The 21,715-nt window shown below is 46.5% G+C and overlaps 1 protein-coding gene across 4 annotated transcripts in view; it reads right to left on the minus strand.

The window, feature by feature from the left end:
* Nucleotides 1-21,715, minus strand: part of CHD6 (chromodomain helicase DNA binding protein 6) — a 522,916-nt gene that overhangs the window by 23,485 nt on the left and 477,716 nt on the right. For all 4 annotated transcript variants that reach the window (XM_063960191.1, XM_063960189.1, XM_063960190.1 and 1 more), the window contains one exon: nt 15,482-15,633. In XM_063960191.1, coding sequence (XP_063816261.1) covers nt 15,482-15,633 — 152 coding nt within the window. The remainder of the gene's footprint in view (nt 1-15,481; nt 15,634-21,715) is intronic.

A 21,715-nucleotide genomic window follows, 5' to 3' on the forward strand; every position in this document is an offset into this window, starting at 1 on the left:
CAGAAGATTATATTATTAGGAATATAATTAGTATTTGTACTTTATCTTAGACCATTGTGCCCATCGTTTGACAGTCACTACTTTGGAATTTTCATTAATATACACATTCCTAGGAGTTTTATAATAATTAAGTTTGACTACACATTACTGTACCTTGCCCTAGTGCAGTTTACCTGTTGCATCATATGCCATTGGAAGATGAAAGCTCACACTGCCTAAAAGTCATCCACTAACTACATTTACCAACATGCACGATAATCAGGTCACGGATTCTTAGCGTATTATTGGACATTGTCATCATTCTGAGGCAACACACACTGATATCAGGCCAATTGGGTGTGGACAGCAATACCGATAAATTATTAATTGTGTCATTTTAATTGTCCACCTGCAGATTGCTCTATAGAATAGTTGTTCACAGCAAACAGTCTTCAGTTAAATTGTATATGATCGTTCACTAAAACTTATTTAAACATTTATTACTTAAGGCAGTTTTCCTAAAAAGTCCCTTATTAGAATTTTGAAATATGTTCCAATATTCCCTTTAAACAATTACTAGAATCATTCTCTCTATCGTATAAATGCTTAGTTGCTCTATAATTGACCCCAGATTCTATCACCAGCTATCTCTCATTGTTATGAACAGAGCGATCATCTGCCCCAGAAGACATTGCATAAGTTAAGCGTGCATGAGAGATTTCAATCTGTCTATGCTATGTCCACCTTTATTTCCTGGACAAGTGTTGCAAATACACTACAGGGTAGATTGAATTGGCGACAAGTTCTGTACTGTGACGTCTCACACTCATTGTCTGCAGGATATTTTTTTTAAATATTGAACAGTTCACACAATACAATTAGAGAAGTAAGAGGGTCTGTTAAAATGTTAAACGTTATCACACGGTTACACTTTTTAAAATGATTGCTAACACTTGTATTTCAGCATATTAAAGTGTTTAAAGTGTTTTGGGGTTCAATTAAAATTACTGCAGACACCCTTCTTGGTCAGGTAGAGATGAAGATTTTGATATCAGAAAGACTAAAAACTCAACAACTGATAAACCTACTACACTACAGGCATGCTGCATTCACGCCACCTCAGATGTCACACAGGTAAAGCCATTCAAAGAGTGTAAAATAATAGTTTTATTCTTATATTTCATTGCATTGAAGTGGCATGTGAGCCAAGTTCAGTCATGTAACTGTATTAGGTGTGACATCAAATTTGAAATATAATTACATGCACTCTCATTTCCTATTCTTTCACCAAGTAACACAGTTTAAATTTAACAACTACAAAAAAATAGGATTTTGATAACCTACCGGTAAATCCTTTTCTCCTAGTCCGTAGAGGATGCTGGGGATGACATCAAAACCATGGGGTATAGACGGGATCCGCAGGAGACATGGGCACTATAAAGACTTTTCATTGGGTGTGAACTGGCTCCTCCCTCTATGCTCCTCATGCCGCACACATGGCATTCAACATACGCACTGGGACGGGCGCCGCCCAGCATCCTCTACGGACTAGGAGAATCCTTTTCTCCTAGTCCGTAGAGGATGCTGGGAGGCGCCCGTCCCAGTGCGTACTTTACCTGCAGTTTAGTTATTACAGTTACACAAGTTGTGTTATCTTGGTTTCAGCATGTTGCTGCAATTAGTTCATGCCTGTTGGCTTGTGTTATGTTGAATGCCATGTGTGCGGCATGGTTGAGGGTGTGAGTTGGTAGATATCTCACTACTAGTTAAGTAATTCTTTTCCTCGAAATGTCAGTCTCCCTGGGCACAGTTCCTACAACTGAGGTCTAGAGGAGGGGCATAGAGGGAGGAGCCAGTTCACACCCAATGAAAAGTCTTTAGAGTGCCCATGTCTCCTGCGGATCCCGTCTATACCCCATGGTCTTGATGTTGTCCCCAGCATCCTCTACGGACTAGGAGAAAAGGATTTACCGGTAGGTTATCAAAATCCTATTTTCTCATACGTCCTAGAGGATGCTGGGGACGACATCAAGACCATGGGGTCTATACCAAAGCTCCAGTACGGGCGGGAGAGTTTGGATGACCCTGCAGCACCGATTGACCAAACTTGAGGTCCTCATCGGCCAAGGTGTCAAACTTGTAGAACTTAGCAAATGTGTTTGACCCTGACCAAGTAGCTGCTCGGCAAAGTTGTAATGCCAAGACCCCCCGGGCAGCCACCCAGGATGAGCCCACCTTCCTAGTGGAGTGGGCCTTAACAGACGTCGGTAACGGCAATCCAGCCGTAGTATGAGCTTGCTGAATCGTATTTCTAATCCAACGTGCAATAGTCTGCTTGGAAGCAGGACAGCCAATCTTGTTGTGATCATACAGGACAAACAGAGCCTCTGTTTTCCGTATACGAGCTGTTCTAGCAACATAGGTTTTCAAAGCTCTAACCACATCTAGAGACTTTGAATCAGTGAATGTGTCAGTAACTACTGGCACCACAATAGGTTGGTTTATGTGAAAAGCAGAAACCACCTTAGGAAGAAAATGTTGTCGAGTTCGTAACTCTGCCCTATCTTCATGGAAAATCAGGTAAGGGCTCTTGTGAGACAAGGCCCCCAAGATGCCAATGCCAAAAGCATCACCAGTTTCCAAGTGAGAAACTTCAACTCTATCTTTTGTAGAGGCTCAAACCAATCCGAATGAAGGAACTGCAATACCACGTTAAGGTCCCATGGTGCCACTGGAGGCACGAATGGAGGCTGGATGTGCAGAACCCCTTTCACGAAGGTCTGAACCTCTGGAAGAGAGGCCAATTGTTTTTGGAAGAACACTGACAAGGCCGAAATCTGGACCTTGATTGATCCCAATCGTAGGCCCGCCTCCACACCATCCTACAAAAAAATGGAGAAAATGTCCTAAGTGAAACTCTTCCGAAGGAGCCTTCTTGGATTCACACCAAGACACCTATTTTCTCCAAATACGGTGGTAATGTTTTGACGTTACTCCCTTTCTGGCCTGAATAAGGGTGGGGATGATCTCCTTAGGAATACCCTTCCTGGCTAGGATACGGCGCTCAAAAGCCATGCCGTCAAACGTAGCCGCGGTAAGTCTTGGTACACACACGGCCCCTGCTACAGCAGGTCCTCCCGAGGAGGAAGAGGCCGAGGATCTCCTATGAGTAACTGCTGAAGATCTGGGTAACATGCCCTTCTTGGCCAGTCTGGGGCAATGAAGATTGCTGGAACCCTTGTCTTTCTTATGATCCTGAGTACTTTTGGGATCAGCGGAAGTGGAGGGAAAACATACACTGACAGAAACACCCACTGCGTCACCAGTGCATCCACTACTACTGCTTGAGGGTCTCTCGACATGGAACAGTATCTCTGAAGCTTCTTGTTGAGACGAGACGCCATCATGTCTATTTGAGGAAATCCCCAAAGACTTGTCACCTCTGCGAAGACTTCTTGGTGGAGGCCCCACTCTCCTGAATGGAGATCGTGTCTGCCGAGGAAGTCTGCTTCCCAGTTGTCTACTCCCGGAATGAATATTGCCGACAGAGCTTGTAGATGTTTTTCTGCCCAGCGGAGGATTTTTGTCACCTCTGCCATTGCCGCTCTGCTTTTCGTTCCGCCCTGCCTGTTTATGTATGCGACTGCTGTTACATTGTCCGCCTGGATCTGCACGGGACGGTCTTGAAGAAGATGTACCGCTTGTTGAAGGCCGTTGTAAATGGCTCTTAGCTCCAGAAGGCAGGCTTCCTGTTGTGACCAACGTCCCTGGAAGTTTTCTCCCTGAGAGACTGCTCCCCAGCCTCGGAGACAGTAGCGGATCTTGCCACGGGCAAGCAGGACTTTTGCCCGGGGCGCCGCCATCCGGAGGGCGCTGCACCCTGGCAAGATCCGCTGCTGCTATGGTGCCCCCCGCTGCCGCTGTCCGCTGTGAAGGGAAACTAGACGCTATGCGTCTAGTTTCCCTTCGTGGGCTGCCCGCTGTGAAGGGAAACTAGACGCTACGCGTCTAGTTTCCCTTCCTAGAGAGGGCCTTCACTGTAATGATGTGCGGTGCGCGTTGACGTCATCGCGCACCGCACAGCAAAGGTCCTCTCCACGAAGGGAACTAGACGCTTAGCGTCTAGTTTACCTTCGTGGAGAGGACCTTTGCTGTGCGGTGCGCGATGACATCGCGCACCGCACATCCTACAACAGTACAGGGGGCGTAACTGACCACGCCCCTGCATGAAGCCACGCCCCCTAATGCCGCCCGGGGCGACAGAAGCCCCGGAACCGGCCCTGCTCGGAGACTTGCATCCGTGGTTACTAAGACCTAGTCCTGAATCCCGAACCTGCGTCCCTCTAGCAGGTGAGAGCTGTGCAACCACCATAGGAGCGAAATCCTGGTTTTTGACGACAGGATTATCTTCCGGTGCATGTGTAGGTGTGACCCCGACCATTTGTCCAACAGGTCCCACTGGAATACTCTGGCATGGAACCTGCCAAACTGTATGGCCTCAAAGGCCGCCACCATCTTCCACAACAACCGAATGCACTGATGGATCGACACACTTGATGGTTTCAATATCTGTTTTACCATTTTCTGGATTTCCAGAGCCTTTTCCAGCGGAAGAAATACTCTCTGAACTTGTGTCCAGAATCATCCCGAGGAAAGACAACCTTGTCGTCGGTTCCAACTGTGACTTTGGGTAATTTATGATCCACCCGTGTTGGAGTATTGACAGGGAGAGGGATATGTTTTGTAATAACTGCTCCCTGGATCTCGCCTTTATCAGGAGGTCGTCCAGATAAGGGATTATATTGACTCCTTTCTGACGAAGGAGGACCATCATCTCCGCCATCACATTGGTGAATACCCCCGGCGCCGTGGAGAGACCGAAAGGTAACATCTGGAATTGGTAATGGCAATCCTGAATCGCGAATCTCAGATAAGCCTGGTGAGGAGGATAAATGGGAACATGCAGGTAAGCCTCCTTTATGTCCACTGACACCAAGTAGTCCCCCTCCTCCAGACTGGCAATCACCGCCCGAAGTGATTCCATCTTGAACTTGAACCTTTTCAGGAAGAAATTCAGATCTTTTAGATTTAAGATCGGTCTGACCGAGCCGTCCGGCTTCGGAACAACAAAGAGGCTTGAATAAAAACCCCGCCCTTGTTGTGACAATGGTACCCGGACTATGACCTGGTCTTGACATAATTTTTGGATTGCCGCGGTTACTGCTTCTCTCTCTGGCAGAGAAGCTGACATGGTCGATTTGAAAAATCGGCATGGGGGAGCGTCTTGAAACTCCAGTTTGTATCCATGGGATACTATTTGCAACACCCAGGGGTCCAGGCCAGACAGAATCCAATCCTGGCTGAAGAGTTTGAGACGTGCCCCCACACGAGCGGCCTCCCGCAAGGGAGCTCCAGCGTCATGCTGGGGATTTGGCAGAATTAGGGGTAGACTTTTGCTCTTGGGAACCTGGAGCCGGTGTGGGCTTCTTTACCCTTCCCCTACCTGCAAAGAAGGAGGAACCTCTCGTCTTTTTGTATTTATTGGGCCGAAAGGACTGCATTTGCGGGTGATAGGTCTTTTTTGCCGGTGCAGGCGCAGAGGGCAAAAATGTTGACTTACCTGCGGTAGCCGCCGAGACTAACGCATCCAGGCCATCGCCAAATAAGGCCTCACCTTTATATGGGAGAGCCTTCATGTTTCTTTTGGAATCTGCATCCGCGTTCCACTGGCGAATCCATAAGGCCCGCCTAGCCGATACTGCCATGGTAGCGGCTTGTGAACTCAAGAGTCCAATATCCTTCATTGCTTCCAGCATGTAGGCGGCAGCGTCCTTGATATTCCCTAACTTAAGGAATGTCTCATCTTTATCAATCGTGTCAATTTCTGATGACACGCTTTCTGACCATTTTTCAATAGCGCGACTCACCCATGCGCAGGCAATAGTGGGCCTGAGCAGTGTACCATTGGTAATATAAATAAGATTTTAAACCTACCGGTAAATCTTTTTCTCCTAGTCCGTAGAGGATGCTGGGGACTCCGTAAGGACCATGGGGATAGACGGGCTCCGCAGGAGACATGGGCACTTTAAGAAAGACTTTAGGAATGGGTGTGCACTGGCTCCTCCCTCTATGCCCCTCCTCCAGACCTCAGTTAGAGAAACTGTGCCCAGAGGAGACCGACAGTACGAGGAAAGGATTTTTGTTAATCTAAGGGCAAGATTCATACCAGCCACACCGTATAACTTGAGATATACTAACCAGTTAAAAGTATGAAAACAACATAGCATCAGTCCAAGACCGATGAAAACTATAACATAATCCTTATGTAAGCAAAACTATATACAAGTCTCGCAGAAGTAGTCCGCACTTGGGACGAGCGCCCAGCATCCTCTATGGACTACGAGAAAAAGATTTACCGGTAGGTTTAAAATCTTATTTTCTCTTACGTCCTAGAGGATGCTGGGGACTCCGTAAGGACCATGGGGATTATACCAAAGCTCCCAAACGGGCGGGAGAGTGCGGATGACTCTGCAGCACCGATTGAGCAAACAGGAGGTCCTCCTCAGCAAACTTATAGAACTTTGCAAAGGTGTTTGAACCCGACCAAGTAGCAGCTCGGCACAGCTGTAGTGCCGAGACCCCCCGGGCAGCCGCCCAAGAAGAGCCCACCTTCCTAGTGGAATGGGCCTTAACCGATTTTGGTAACGGCAATCCAGCCGTAGAATGAGCCTGCTGAATCGTGTTACAGATCCAGCGAGCAATAGTCTGCTTTGAAGCAGGGGCGCCAACCTTGTTGGCCGCATATAGGACAAACAGTGCTTCTGTTTTTCTGACTCTAGCCATTCTGGCCACGTAAATTTTCAAAGCCCTGACTACATCAAGGGACTCGGAATCCTCCAAGTCACGCGTAGCCACAGGCACCACAATAGGTTGGTTCATATGAAAAGATGACACCACCTTAGGCAAGAATTGAGGGCAGGTCCGCAATTCCGCTCTATCCATATGGAAAACTAGATAGGGGCTTTTATGAGACAAAGCCGCCAATTCCGACACTCGCCTAGCCGAAGCCAAGGCTAACAACATGACCACTTTCCAAGTGAGATATTTCAACTCCACCGTTTGAAGTGGTTCAAACCAGTGCGACTTAAGGAAACAACACCACGTTGAGGTCCCAAGGCGCCACCGGAGGTACAAAAGGAGACTGAATATGCAGCACTCCCTTTACAAAAGTCTGTACTTTTGGGAGAGAAGCCAATTCTTTTTGAAAGAAAATGGATAGGGCCGAAATCTGAACCTTAATGGAGCCTAATTTTAGGCCCAAATTTACTCCAGTTTGTAGGAAGTGAAGGAAACGGCCCAGATGGAATTCTTCCGGAGGAGCATTCCTGGCCTCAAACCAAGCAACATATTTTCGCCATATACGGTGATAATATTTAGCTGTCACGTCCTTCCTAGCCTTTATCAGAGTAGGAATGACCTCATCCGGAATGCCCTTTTCCGCTAGGATCCGGCGTTCAACCGCCATGCCGTCAAACGCAGCCGCGGTAAGTCTTGGAACAGACAGGGCCCCTGTTGCAACAGGTCCTGTCGTAGAGGAAGAGGCCACGGATCTTCTGTGTGCATTTCCAGTAGATCCGGATACCAGGTCCTTCGTGGCCAATCTGGAACAATGAGAATGGTCTGTACTCCTCTTTTCCTTATTATTCTAAGCACCTTTGGGATGAGAGAAAGGGGAGGAAACACATAGACCGACTGGAACACCCAACGGTGTCACTGGGCGTCTACAGCTACCGCCTGAGGGTCTTTTGATCTGGCGCAATACCTCTGCAGCTTTTTGTTGAGGCGGGATGCCATCATGTCTATCTGGGGCAGTCCCCACTGACTTGCAATCTCTGCGAAGACTTCCTGATGAAGTCCCCCACTCTCCTGGATGCAGCTCGTGTCTGCTGAGAAAGTCTGCTTCCCAGTTGTCCACTCCCGGAATGAACACTGCTGACAGTGCGCTTACATGATTTTCCGCCCAGCGAAGAATCCTGGCGGCTTCTGCCATTGCCACTCTGCTCCTTGTGCCGCCTTGGCGGTTTACATGAGCCACTGCGGTGATGTTGTCTGACTGGATCAGAACTGGTTGGTCGCGCAGTAAGGTCTCCGCTTGACGTAGGGCGTTGTATATGGCCCTCAGTTCCAGGTTGTTGATGTGAAGACAAGTCTCCTGACTTGACCAAAGACCTTGGAAGTTTCTTCCCTGCGTGACTGCTCCCAAACCTCGGAGGCTTGCGTCCGTGGTCACCAGGATCCAGTCCTGAATGCCGAACCTGCGGCCTTCTAGAAGGTGAGCACTCTGCAGCCACCACAGGAGACAGGGGGACAGGGTGATCAACTGATGAATTTGTAGATGTGACCCGGACCACTTGTCCAATAAGTCCCATTGGAAAGTCCTCGCATGGAACCTGCCGAAGGGAATGGCTTCGTATGATGCCACCATCTTTCCCAGGACTCGAGTGCAGTGATGCACTGACACCTGTTTTGGCTTCAATAAATTCCTGACTAGAGTCATGAGTTCCTGAGCTTTTTCTATCGGAAGATAAACCCTTTTCTGGTCTGTATCCAGAATCATGCCCAAGAAAGTCAGACGAGTCGTAGCAACCAACTGCGACTTCGGGATATTGAGAATCCAGCCGTGTTGCTGTAACACTTTCAGTGAAAGTGATACGCTGTTCAGTAACTGCTCTCTTGATCTCGCACATATGAGGAGATCGTCCAAGTACGGGATAATTGGGACACCTTGCTTGCGCAGGAGCACCATCATTTCCGCCATTACCTTGGTGAAAATCCTAGGGGCCGTGGAAAGTCCAAATGGCAACGTCTGAAATTGGTAATGACAATCCTGTACCGCAAATCTCAGGTACGCCTGATGAGGTGGATAAATGGGAACATGAAGGTATGCATCCTTTATGTCCAGAGATACCATAAAATCCCCCCCTTCCAGGCTGGCAATGACCGCTCTGAGCGATACCATCTTGAACCTTTTCAAGTATAGGTTCAGGGATTTTAAATTTAAAATGGGTCTGACCGAACCGTCCGGTTTCGGGACCACAAATAGGGTTGAGTAATATCCCCTCCCTTGTTGAAGCAGGGGAACCTTGACCACCACCTGTTGAAAATACAATTTTTGAATTGCATTTAACACTATCTCCCTTTCCGGGGGAGAAGCTGGTAGGGCCGATTTGAAAAACCGGCGAGGAGGCACCTCTTCGAATTCCAGCTTGTAACCCTGGGAAACAATTTCTATTGCCCAGGGATCCACCTGTCAGTGAACCCAGATGTGGCTGAAAACTCGAAGACGTGCCCCCACTGGGGCGGACTCCTGTAGCGGAGCCCCAGCGTCCAGGGAGGACTTCTGTTCCTGGGAACTAGCTGTGTTGTGCAGCTTTTTTCCTCTGCCCTTACCTCTGGCAAGAAAGGACGCACCTCGTACTTTCTTGTTTCTTTGTGATCGAAAGGACTGCATTTGATAATGTGGCGCTTTCTTAGGCTGTGAGGGAATATAAGGTAGAAAATTTGATTTACCAGCTGTAGCTGTGGAGACCAGGTCAGAGAGACCTTCCCCAAACAATTCCTCACCCTTGTAAGGTAAAACCTCCATATGTCGGCATCACCTGTCCATTGCCGGGTCCATAGGACTCGTCCAGCCGAAATGGACATCGCATTGATTCTAGAACCCAGTAGACTAATGTCTCTTTGAGCATCTCTCATATATAAGACAGCATCTTTTATATGCCCTAGGGTCAATAAAATGGTATCCTTATCTAGGGTCTCAATATCCGCTGATAAGGTATCTGTCCAAGCTGCTACCGCGCTACAAACCCAGGCCGACTTAATCGCCGGTCTGAGTAAGGCACCAGAATGTGTGTAAATGGACTTCAAGATAACCTCCTGCTTGCGGTCAGCAGGATCCCTGAGCGTAGCCGTATCTTGGGATGGCAGCGCTACCTTTTTGGATAAGCGTGTTAATGCTTTGTCCACCTTAGGGGAGGATTCCCACCGTATCCTGTCCGTAGTCGGGAAAGGATACGCCATAAGAATCCTTTTGGGAATCTGCAGTGTTTTGTCTGGAGATTCCCAAGCTTTTTCACATAATTCGTTCAACTCATGTGAGGGGGGAAAGGTTACCTCAGGTTTCTTTCCCTTATACATGTGTACCCTCGTGTCCGGGACAGGGGGTTCCTCTGTGATATGCAAAACATCTTTTATTGCAATGATCATATATCGAATACATTTAGCCACTTTTGGCTGTAACTTTGCATCATCGTAGTCGACACTTGAGTCAGAATCCGTGTCGGTATCTGTGTCTACAATTTGGGATAGTGGGCGCTTTTGAGACCCCGAAGGTCCCTGCGACATAGGGACAGACATGGGTTGACTCCCTGGCTGCTCCATAGCTTCAGCTTTGTCTAATCTTTTGTGCAATAAATTTACATTAGCACTTAAAACCTTCCACATATCCATCCAGTCAGGTGTCGGTGTTGTCTACGGAGACACCACAATCATTCTCTCCTCCTCCTCAACCCTGAAAGCCTTCTACCTCAGACATGTCGACACACGCGTACCGACACACCACACACTCAGGGAATCCTCTTATCTGAAGACAGTTCCCCCACAAGGCCCTTTGGAGAGACAGAGAGAGAGTATGCCAGCACACACCCAGCGCTATATGACCCAGGAAAAAACACTATATAAATATATGTTTACCCAGTAGCGCTGTTTGTAAATATATAAATGCCCCAAATTATGTGCCCCCCCCCCTTCTTCAAAACCTTCCGTCACCGTGGTTAAGCAGGGGAGAGTCCGGGGAGCTTCTTCTCAGCGCTGTCCTGTGGAGAAAATGGCGCTGGTGAGTGCTGAGGGAGAAGCCCCGCCCCCTCGGCAGCAGGCTTCTGTCCCGCTCAAATATACTGAAAACTGGCGGGGGCTCTTTATATATATATATATATATATATACAGTGCCCAACTGTATATATACCTATTTTTGCCAGAAAGAGGTTTATATGCTGCCCAGGGCGCCCCCCCCTGCGCCCTGCACCCTTACAGTGACTGCCGTGTGGAAGTGTATGGGAGCAATGGCGCACAGCTTCACCGCTGTGCGTTACCTCAGTGAAGATCATGAAGTCTTCTGCCGCCTCTGAAGTCTTCTTTTCTTCTCATACTCACCCGGCTTCTATCTTCCGGCTCTGTGAGGAGGACGGCGGCGTGGCTCTGGGACGGACGGCGAGGGTGAGACCTGCGTACCGATCCCTCTGGAGCTAATGGTGTCCAGTAGCCTAAGAAGCAGAGCCTTGAAACTCACAGAAGTAGGTCTGCTTCTCTCCCCTCAGTCCCTCGATGCAGGGAGTCTGTTGCCAGCAGGCTCCCTGAAAATAAAAAACCTAACAAAATACTTTCTGACAGGAAACTCAGGAGAGCTCCCTGTAATGCACCCAGTCTCCTCTGGGCACAGTAGTAAACTGAGGTCTGGAGGAGGGGCATAGAGGGAGGAGCCAGTGCACACCCACTCCTAAAGTCTTTCTTAAAGTGCCCATGTCTCCTGCGGAGCCCGTCTATCCCCATGGTCCTTACGGAGTCCCCAGCATCCTCTAGGATGTAAGAGAAAATGGATTTCAATGTTGCTTCCATTTTGCGGTCTGCCGGCTCTTTAAGAGAAGCCGTGCCAGGAGCAGGGAGAATTACCTTCTTTGTCAACCTGGAAAGTGCAGTGTCTAACACAGGGGGTGACTCACATTTTTTCCTGTCTTCAACCGGGAAAGGATAAGCTATGTGAATCCTTTTGGGAATACAACATTTTTTATCAGGATTCACCCACATCCCTTCAAACAGAGCATTTAGTTTGTGTGAAGGAGGGAACGTGACTTTGGATTTCTTTTCCTTACATAAATAAGCTTTCTCCTGAAGTACAGGAGTGCTTTCTGTAACCTCCAACACGTCCCTTATAGCCACAATCATATATTGTATACTTTTTGCCAATTTATGATCTATCTCTCTGGATTCACTATCGTCGACAAAAGAATCAGAATCCGTGTCGGTATCAGTGTTTGCAACATTTACAAATGGTCTCTTATGTGACCCAGAGGGGCCGCCCGCATAAGGAATAACAGCATCCTGAAAAATCACATCTTCCACAGATTTTCTCCAGCATGCATCCTTAGATTCAGACTTATCCAATCTACGGTTAATCAGATGCATACTGTCACGTAGCTCTTTCACCCATGCAGGCTCTTGGTGTGCCGGTAGCGCCTCCACATTACAACTCTGTGTCCCTAAAATGGCTTCCTCGGGGAGGAACTCCCTGCCTCAGACATGCCTCACACTTGTACAGCACTCACAGACACACTGGGACTTATTTGGGGACAGACCCACAGTAAAATCTGTCAGAGGGACACAGTATAGGAGCAGCCAGCTCACAACCCCAGCGCCTGTATTTAATGTCTGTGAACACAGAATGCCCACTGACATGCAGCGCTCTTTACACAATAAAACACATTTGTAAAGCACCCAAATCGCTTTGTGCCCCCCTTATTTACACCCTGAATACTTGTAGTCAGAAGTGGAGGAGGACTAGCTATATCTCTGCAGCCTGGGGAGAGAGAGAGAAAATGGTGCTGAGCAGTGTGCTGGCTGCCTGAGGAAGAAGCTCCGCCCTTTTTACCTCAGAGACTGTTTGTAATATTTATACTGGCGGGGGTAGGGCTGTGCCTGGGCATCTTATGCCCCCTATTAGCCAGGTTATAGAGGTATTTTGCTGCCCAGGGCCCCCCCCCCCCCCCTGCAGTGCCTGTGTGTGTGGGCAGCAATGGCGCGCTGCGCCCCCACCAGCCGCGTCATACCTCAGCCGTCACTTACTTGATTGAAGTTCAATTTTCTCATACTCACCTGTCTTCTGGCTCTGTGAGGGGGGTGACGGCGTGCTGTGGGACTGAGCATCTAGACACGGCTAGCGTTCAGTTCCCTTCAGGAGCTAATGGTGTCCTGTCAGCCAGAAGCAGAGCCATGAAACTCTGAGGAAGTTGGTTCTGCTTCTGCCCCCTCAGTCCCACGAGCAGGGAGTCTGATGCCAGCAGATCTCCCTGAAAATAAAAAACCTAACATAAGTCTTTTCAGAGAAACTCAGCAGAGCTCTTCAGAGTGCATCCAGTCGACTGGGCACATTTCTAAAACTGAGGTCTGGAGGAGGGGCATAGAGGGAGGAGCCAGTTCACACCCAATGAAAAGTCTTTAGAGTGCCCATGTCTCCTGCGGATCCCGTCTATACCCCATGGTCTTGATGTCGTCCCAAGCATCCTCTAGGACGTATGAGAAAATTAGTTAATATTTCATAGATGACCACACACACACACACACACACACACACACACACACACACACACACACACACACACACAAGCAAGTTTCTGATAATCTGTCTTTTTGCAAACATATAACAAAGAACATTGGAATGTGGGTCTATGTGAGGAACCTAAGCACAGCCGTAATTAGTCATTTAGGTGCCCTGTGTCAGAAAGAGCATTGGTGCTCCACCCCCATATTTGAAATTGGGACAGAGCATGCAGACGAAGAAGGGTGTGGTCTTGCGTGGAAAAAGTGTGGCCATGCAAAGGTAGCCACAACTCAAATTACGCCACACACTATAGAGACCCTTATTCACATTACGCTACACAGTAGTACCCCTTATACACATTATGCCACAGTGCTGCTCCTTAAACATAAGCAGTGCCCTTTACACGTTATACCCACACAGTAGTAGTGTCCTTTACACGTTATGCCCAAACAGTGGTAGTGCCCCATACACAACACCAGCAGTAGTAGTGCCCGTTAGACATGATGCCCACAGTAGTGCCCCTTATATGAGATACCCACAGTAGCAGTGCCCCTTACATGTGATGCCCACAGTAGTGCCCCTTACACATTATGCCCACGCAGTAGTAGTGTCCTTTATAATTATGCCCACAGTAGTAGTGACCCTTACACGTGATGCCCATAGTAGTGCTCCTTACACATTACACACCGTAGTAGACCCCTGTACAAATAACTTTATATAGATGCCTCCCGCGGTACATACTGTATATTTGTGTCCCTGCTCTCACTGTGGCTGGACAAGGTACTATAAATGTAGCAGGTGACCAATAAACATTAATGTTTTATTGGTAAGTAGTTGGGAGTCAGGAGGACCGTGGCGCTTCAAAAAGGGCGACAAAGGCAGCCTCTTACCAACACCTACGGATCTATCGCAAGATCCTGAAAGACTTTTGGAAAGAGTGAGAATGGTGCAGTTCCTTACTGACAAACTTTCCCCTGACGTCCACTCTGCACAGCCAGTAAAATGCGATATATCCACTGTGAGTACTGGTATGCACCCTCTTTGATGCCTTCTATAAAAGATACCATTATACACGTGTTTTACACCTTTAGAGTGTAAGTAAGGTACGAAACATCTTACGATTCTTGCTAAAAATAAATCATGTTTGATAAGCCGAATATTGAACGTAAAGATACCTTTATATGTGGCATTTCAGTCTCAGTTATGCAAGTACGGTATGCAAGCTTCATTCCATTTGCTAATTACCAATAACACATGAGTATTTAAATGTACTACACATTGGGACTATCAATCTTTATCTATTTCATGTTATCAACCGAACCGCTGAGATTATGACTGAGATGTGAAAAAAAACAAAACATATGACGTCCAAGAACCAATCCATTATTCACTTCTCCTACTAACCACCATTTCAGGATAAGTATAATTCTACTATATCTCCAATTACCACTCCCCACAATAGCACCATCTTCCACACCACTCCCACTTTTTCTATTAATGTCTTATTGTTTACCATCACCTTATTTAAATGAAGACACAATATGAATCAATTTTTATAATATATTACCCTACTATATTACAATAAATGATTCATTCTGAGTGTTTATTTAAATAAGATAATGGCAAACAAAAATACTGCAACAATAATAGTACCTTGTCCTTGGTACTGTAAGGATAATTTTATTATGATAATGCCAACCCACCCCTAAGCACTATGGCCGCTATATCTTACCACCCTCACCCACCACCAGCTTCCCTCTGGCAGCAGACCAACACCCAAAGCACTCCCGGAAGCTGCCCCCCCCCCCCAAAAGGCAAAACTTCATTTGTTTTTCTTGAGTTTACCTAACTGATCTACTATTATGTAGAGCCATATGGAAATGTATCTGTTTTGTACTTAAGGAAAATATGTTTGTGTCTCAGACAATGTGGTGGGTCGGTGGGTTTGGAGTTTAAAAAAACACATATATATATATATACATAAAATTAAGTCTGTAAAGTCACTTGATTTGTTTTAGTTATTATCGTTAATACGTTCAACTTTTTCTTCATGTATCAAAATATATTTAAAAAATATTGGTTGTCATTAAAAGTACTAAGCAAATAAAGGTGTAGATTGGCTTTAAACACCTTGGGCCATTCAGAAAACGAATACAACGTTTTTTCCTGCAGAAGTTGAGCAATAGTGGGTGCCCGGCCATCCTGGAAGTCCTGCGCTGCCTCCCTAGGAGTTGATGCTCTGCAAATTTTAGCCTCATCTTCTGGAAATTTGTCAAGGAGGTCTGAAAAATACAAGCATACAAAAGGTTAAAAAAAAAAATGTTTTAAATTGGCAAAAGATAGACTTGCATTGTTCTGTGGCATTTTTTGTTTTTGCTCAACTTTAAGTATCAAACCAAAATATAGAATAATGAAAGTAAACACACAATAGAATAACAGTTAATAAAAAAAAAAAAAAAGTAGAATAACAGTTAATAAAAAATAAGATTTTTACTCACTGTAAAATCCCTGCCTTATAGTCCATCTGGGGGATGCCATTACTTCTGGGATATGCATAGTGAGCTGTGGAGGTGGGCACTGACTAGTTTGAGACAGGCTCCCACCCCCTATATAACCCCTCCCCGTCCACCATAACCTCAGTCTATGTTTAACCAAGCTGTAGGAGAACCCACGGAGAACAGAGAGAAAAAAAAGAAACCGACAGGCAACTGGTATGAAACCCATCCCAGCATCCCCCAGATGGACTTCAATGAATAGATTTCACGGTGAGAAAAAATTCGTATTTCCTTTATTATCCATCAGGGGATGCAATTACTTCTGGGATTTTACAAAGCAAGCCAAATTAAGAGGGGGGTCATCTGACCCAGCTGCTAAAGTAAAATTTTGCCCTATGCTGGCATGCCATGCTTCAAAGGTATGGAAACGATAAAACTTTGTAGAAGTGTCCACGGAAGACCAAGCAGCTGCTCTGCACAACTGTTCTACTGAGGCACCATGCCTCACCACCCAGGAAGCTCTGAACGCACGAGTCGAGTGGGCCCAAACTGAAGTCAGCACTACCACACTAAGATCAATAAGCCTGTTAAAAAGAGCAGTGACCAATCTGCCTTTTGAGTCTGGCCAGACTCTTTTTGATGCATCAACAACACTAACAAAGAATCTGTACGCCTAAAAAATGCAGTACGTTCCAAGTAAATGCGTAACGCATGTACCACATCCAGTAGTGCAAGAGGAGAAACTTTATCTGTCCCTGAAGCTTGGCGCAAAGCTGGGAGGACAATGTCCTGATTTATGTGGAAGGCTGATAACACTTTTGAAAGAAAGGAAAGTTTGGTGCGAAACACTACCCTATCTTCATGAAAAATGAGCAGCAGGGATTTACAAGAAAGAGCTGCTAACTCAAACACTCTTTTAGCCGAGGAAATGGGCAAAAAAAAACAACAACTTTCAAAGTTAGGTATCTCATTTCCAGATTCTAATGGCTCAAATGGAGCCTTCTGAATTGCCTCCAGAATAAAATTTAAGTCCCAAGGAGGAACCAGTGGCAAATACGGACACTGAATGTGAAGCACCTCCTACAGGAATGTCTGAACTTCAGGAATGGTGGCTAATTTCCTTTGAAAAAGACAGAGCTGAAATCTGTCCCTTAAGGGAAGCCCCTTAGCCAATCCATTTTGGGGAAAGGATAAAAGGCGAGATACTCGTACATTTTTGGTTTAAACAAGCAATATATATCTTCCAACTCAATGACATATTCGGGAAGTGACAAGCTTTCAAATCTGTATCATGGTTTTCACAACAGATCTGGATGAAGAAGTAGACGATCTGGAAAGTTTGCAAACATGTTTTGAAGGATTGCATACCAATGACAACGTAGCCAGTCTGGTGCCACCAGAATGGGAGGCCATGCCAATGATCGAAGCCTCTGAAGTACCCTCGGAGTCACTGCCAGAGGAGGAAAAATGTACCCCAACTGGAACACCAAAGGTTCTGTCATGGCATCCACCAGGGAAGCCTGGAGAGCCCAGGACAGATATTGTACCCTGGAAGTTTCCTGTTGAGGCGGGAGTCCATCAGATCTGTGTCTGGAGACCCCCACCTGAACACTATCTCTCTGCAAACATCTCCTGGTATAGTTCCCATTCTCCTGGATCCAGTCTGTGACGACTTAAAAAGTCTGCCTCCCAGGCTGCTGAGATTGCTGTAACCCATTTTTCTGCCCCGCAAAAAATATGAGACCCCTCTCACTGCTCTCCAGCTGCGCGTTGCACTCTGCTTGTTTATATAAGCAACAGCTGTGGCATTGTCCGTTTAAATTCGCACTGGTAGGTTCATTAAATGGGACTGAGTCTGCACCAATGCCAACCGAAATTCAAGTCTGTTGATGGGAAAGGAAGTTTCCCTGATGGACCAAACCCCCTGTAGGTGTATGTCCAAGACCACTGCCTCCCCCCCACCCCCCAGCCTGTTAAGCTGGCATCTGTGGTGACAATGATCCAATTCTCTACTGACAACTGGCAACCTCTGTTTAGATTTATATATTGTAACAACCACCGGAGTGACTGACGAGTCTGCAGAGATAATCTGAATATCTTCCTTAATCAAAGGTCTGATTTTACCCATTAATGTGGCAACTGGTTTTGCAGAGGACAGGAATGAAACCTGGCGAAAGGAACAGCTTAGAAGGAAGCGACCATCTTACCCAGTAACTGCATAGCTCTAAGGACTGATATATGATTCAACTGAAGAATGATGCTTATTGTCTTGCAGGTACTGAATCTTTGCCTATGGAATTAACACTCTGACACTTATTTTCTGATAAGGTCTTAAATTTGATTTGGAAAAATTTATGATCTAGCAAAATCTCTGGAGCATGTCTATGGTAATCTAAAGATGATCTCGCAATAAGGCTATTGACAAAGCCTTTAGCAACAAATTGTCTGGATAAGCCAACACATTGATACCCTGCCTCCTGAGCAAAGAAATCATGTGTGCCATGACCTTTGTAAAACTCTGGGAGCGGTGAACAAACCAAACGGTAACGCCTTGAAATGAAAATGGTGTCCGACTGCAAACTTTAGCAGGTGTTGATGACCTTTTCATATTGGGATATGGAAATAGGCATCCTTGAGATCTATGGAGGCCAGACATTCTCCCTCCTCCATAGAACAAATGACTGTTCTTACGGACTCCATTTTGAATTTTCCCAAATGAAGGAAAGGTTTTAAGTCCTTAAGGTTTAGAATAGGCCGAAATGACCTGTCTGGTTTGTCTATAAGGAAAAGATTGGAGTAAAACTCCTGTCCTTGCTGTAGCACCAGAACAAATTACTGTGGATTCTAAAAGAGCAGAAATTGCCTATGAGATGGCCAACCTTCTGTTATCTACTGGGAAAGGAGTGGAAAAAGATCTTTCTGGAAACGGACCATCTAGGTCTAACATGTAACCATTGGTTACCAGAGCCTTTACCCAAAGATCCAGGATGGATTGTATCCAAGTTTCCTGGAATCTGAGTAAATAAGCTCCCGACGCACCAGACGTCGAGTGCCTGTTCCCTGACCGTCCTGTGGATTGTTCCGTTGCCTTGGCAGCAGGGCAACGGTCCCTGGGAGCACCACTCCATCTGAAGGCACCTCTACAGGAACCCCTAGGTAAACTGTGGAAGATCTGAAAACTTCCCCTGCCTTGGGGGTGAAAGGAACGGAACCTGGGAGTTTTTGGTTTACATACTGGTAAATCGAGACTCTTTCCTCCCGTGACCTGGGAAATCATCTTTACCAATTCCGGACCAAACAGATAAGCTTCTTCAAATAGTAATGATTCTAAAGCATGTTTGGATTCAATGTCTGCTTTCCATGACTTCAGCCACAGATAATGTCTGACGGAAATAGCCAAAGCAGAAAAGAGGATTTTGGTACTTACCGATAAATCTATTTCTCAGAATCCACTCGGGGACACTGGAGATTAGACAGCTGGGGTGTGAAGAATGGAGACCGGAGGTGGCACGATATATGTAAAACAATTGAAGTGCACAGCTGGCTCCTCCTTCACACCCTCTCCACCCCCGTCCCTCCAGTTTAAAAAATTTACGGAAAGAAGAGGGACATAAAAGAAAAACATTCGGGAAGGAACAGACCATGCCATAACGTTAAACATCAACCAAGCAACTATCAAACTGTTATCTGAAAAACTTGTTTGAGCCAAAATAACAAGAACACGCAGGCTGGCAGCACTGAGGTGGGCGTCCAGTCTCCCCAAGTGGATTCAGAGAAATAGATTTATCACTAAGTATCAAAGTACTAAAGGGGACACTGGAGATTAGACAGCTGGGGACGTCCCAAAGATACTCCCAACAGCTAAAAATTTGAATCCCTAGCTGCGAAAGTATCAAATTTGTAAAAGCGAGTGGACGTGTGTGCGGAGGACCACGTTGCCGCTCTACAAAGTTGGGCAGTAGAAGCTCCTTGGGCAGCCGCCCAAGAAGCTTCTACTGACCTGGTGGTATGCGCACCCACCCAAACGGGACTCTCTTACCACTGGAGACATACACTTGTCTGATGGTGAGTCTCATCCATCTAGACAAGGTTTGTTTTGTAGCTGGCTAACCCCTCTTGGGACCATTGTACAGTACAAACAAAACGTCCGACTTTTTAAGGGAACTCGTAGCCTGTATGTAAACCTTTAATGCCCTGACAACATCCAGGGAACAGTCCCCCTTGGACACTTGAAAAGATGGGACCACAATTGGTTGGCTTATGTGAAAACCCAAAACCACCTTAGGCAAGCACTCTGCACTGGTACGGAGTTCCGCCCTATCCTCGTGGAAAACAAGAAAAGGACTCTTACAGGATAGGGCTCCCAATTCCGATACCCTCTTTGGCGAATCCAAGGCAAGCAGCAAGACCATCTTCCAAGACACATATTTAAGATCTGCCCTTTCCAAAGGATCGAAAAGGTCAGATCTCAAAAATTCTAACACCAGGTTTAAATCCCACGGAGCTGTGGGAGGACGAAAAGGTGGTTGCAGGCTCAACACTGCAAAAATGTCTGTACCTCCTGTAAGGATGCCAGACATTGTTGGAAAAAGATTGAAAAGGTTGAGAATTGTACTTTTAAGGATCCCAACCTCAAACCTCCGTCCAAACGAGCTTGTAAAAAACACAACAATCTGGTTAGGCGAAATTGTCTGGGGTTCCAACCTTTAGGCTGGCACCAATCCATATATCTCTTCCAGATCCTATAATAGTGTGCTCCAGTAACCGGCTTTCTTGCCTCTAACATGGTAGAGATAGCCGATTTTGGAATATACTTTAGTATCCTGGTCTCAAGAACCACGCCGTTAAACGCAGGCGGTTCAAGTCTGGGTGTAGAAATGGACCCGGTGACAACAGATCTTCCTTCTGCGGCAACCTCCAAGGCTCCTCCGCTAAGAGACCCCACAGATCCGAGTACCAACTTCTGCATGGCTAGTCCGGTGCTATCAGAATTACCCATGCTCTATCCTGTTTCACCTTTAACACGCTTGGTAATAGAGAAAATGGTAGAAAGATGAATACCAGATCGTAAGACCAGTGAATCGCTGGCGCATCCACTGCCTCTGCTGCTGGATCCTATGTCCTGGTCACATATCTCAGAAGTTGACGATTGTGTCGAGATGCCATTAGATCTACCTGTGGTAACCCCCACCGTCTTACCACTGCCTTGAAGACTTAGGGGTGTAGACTCTACTCTCCTGGGTGCATGTCTTGACGGCTGAGGTAATCTGCCTCCCAGTTGTCCACTCCTGGAATGAAGACTGCCGACAGAATTATGTTGCGTTTTTCTGTCCAAGACAGAATCTTTGTAGCCTCCTTGACGGCCATCCTGCTCTTCGATCCTCCTTGACCATTTATATACGGCGCTGCTGTCACATTGTCCGATTGCACTTTCACGTGCTGTGCTCATACTAGACTCTCCGCTTGAAGAAGCGCACTGTAGATGGCTCGTAATTCCAGCACATTTATCAGTAGAGGACTGTCATATTGAGACCACCTCCCCAGAAATTGATGGTTGTTTAGTACTGCACCCCATCCTCTTGAGACTTGCATTACTTGTCAAAATGATCCAATCCCAGATTCCAAAACGTTTTCCCGCTGATAGGTTCCTGTGGACCGACCACCAAATCAATGAAATTCTGGCCTGAGACGACAAGCAAATCTTCCTGTGAAGTCACTGGTGCATACCTGCCCCCTGTGCGATCAGGTTCTTCTGGAAAGGTCTTGAGTGAAGTCTGCCGTATTGAATTGCTTCGAAAGATGCTACAATCTTCCCTAGAAGCCCTATGCAAAGGGTGTAGCAACACCGTATGATTTTGTAAAACCTGGC

Source organism: Pseudophryne corroboree, chromosome 3 (assembly GCF_028390025.1).
Source record: "Pseudophryne corroboree isolate aPseCor3 chromosome 3, aPseCor3.hap2, whole genome shotgun sequence".
Taxonomy (NCBI): Eukaryota; Metazoa; Chordata; class Amphibia; order Anura; family Myobatrachidae; genus Pseudophryne; species Pseudophryne corroboree.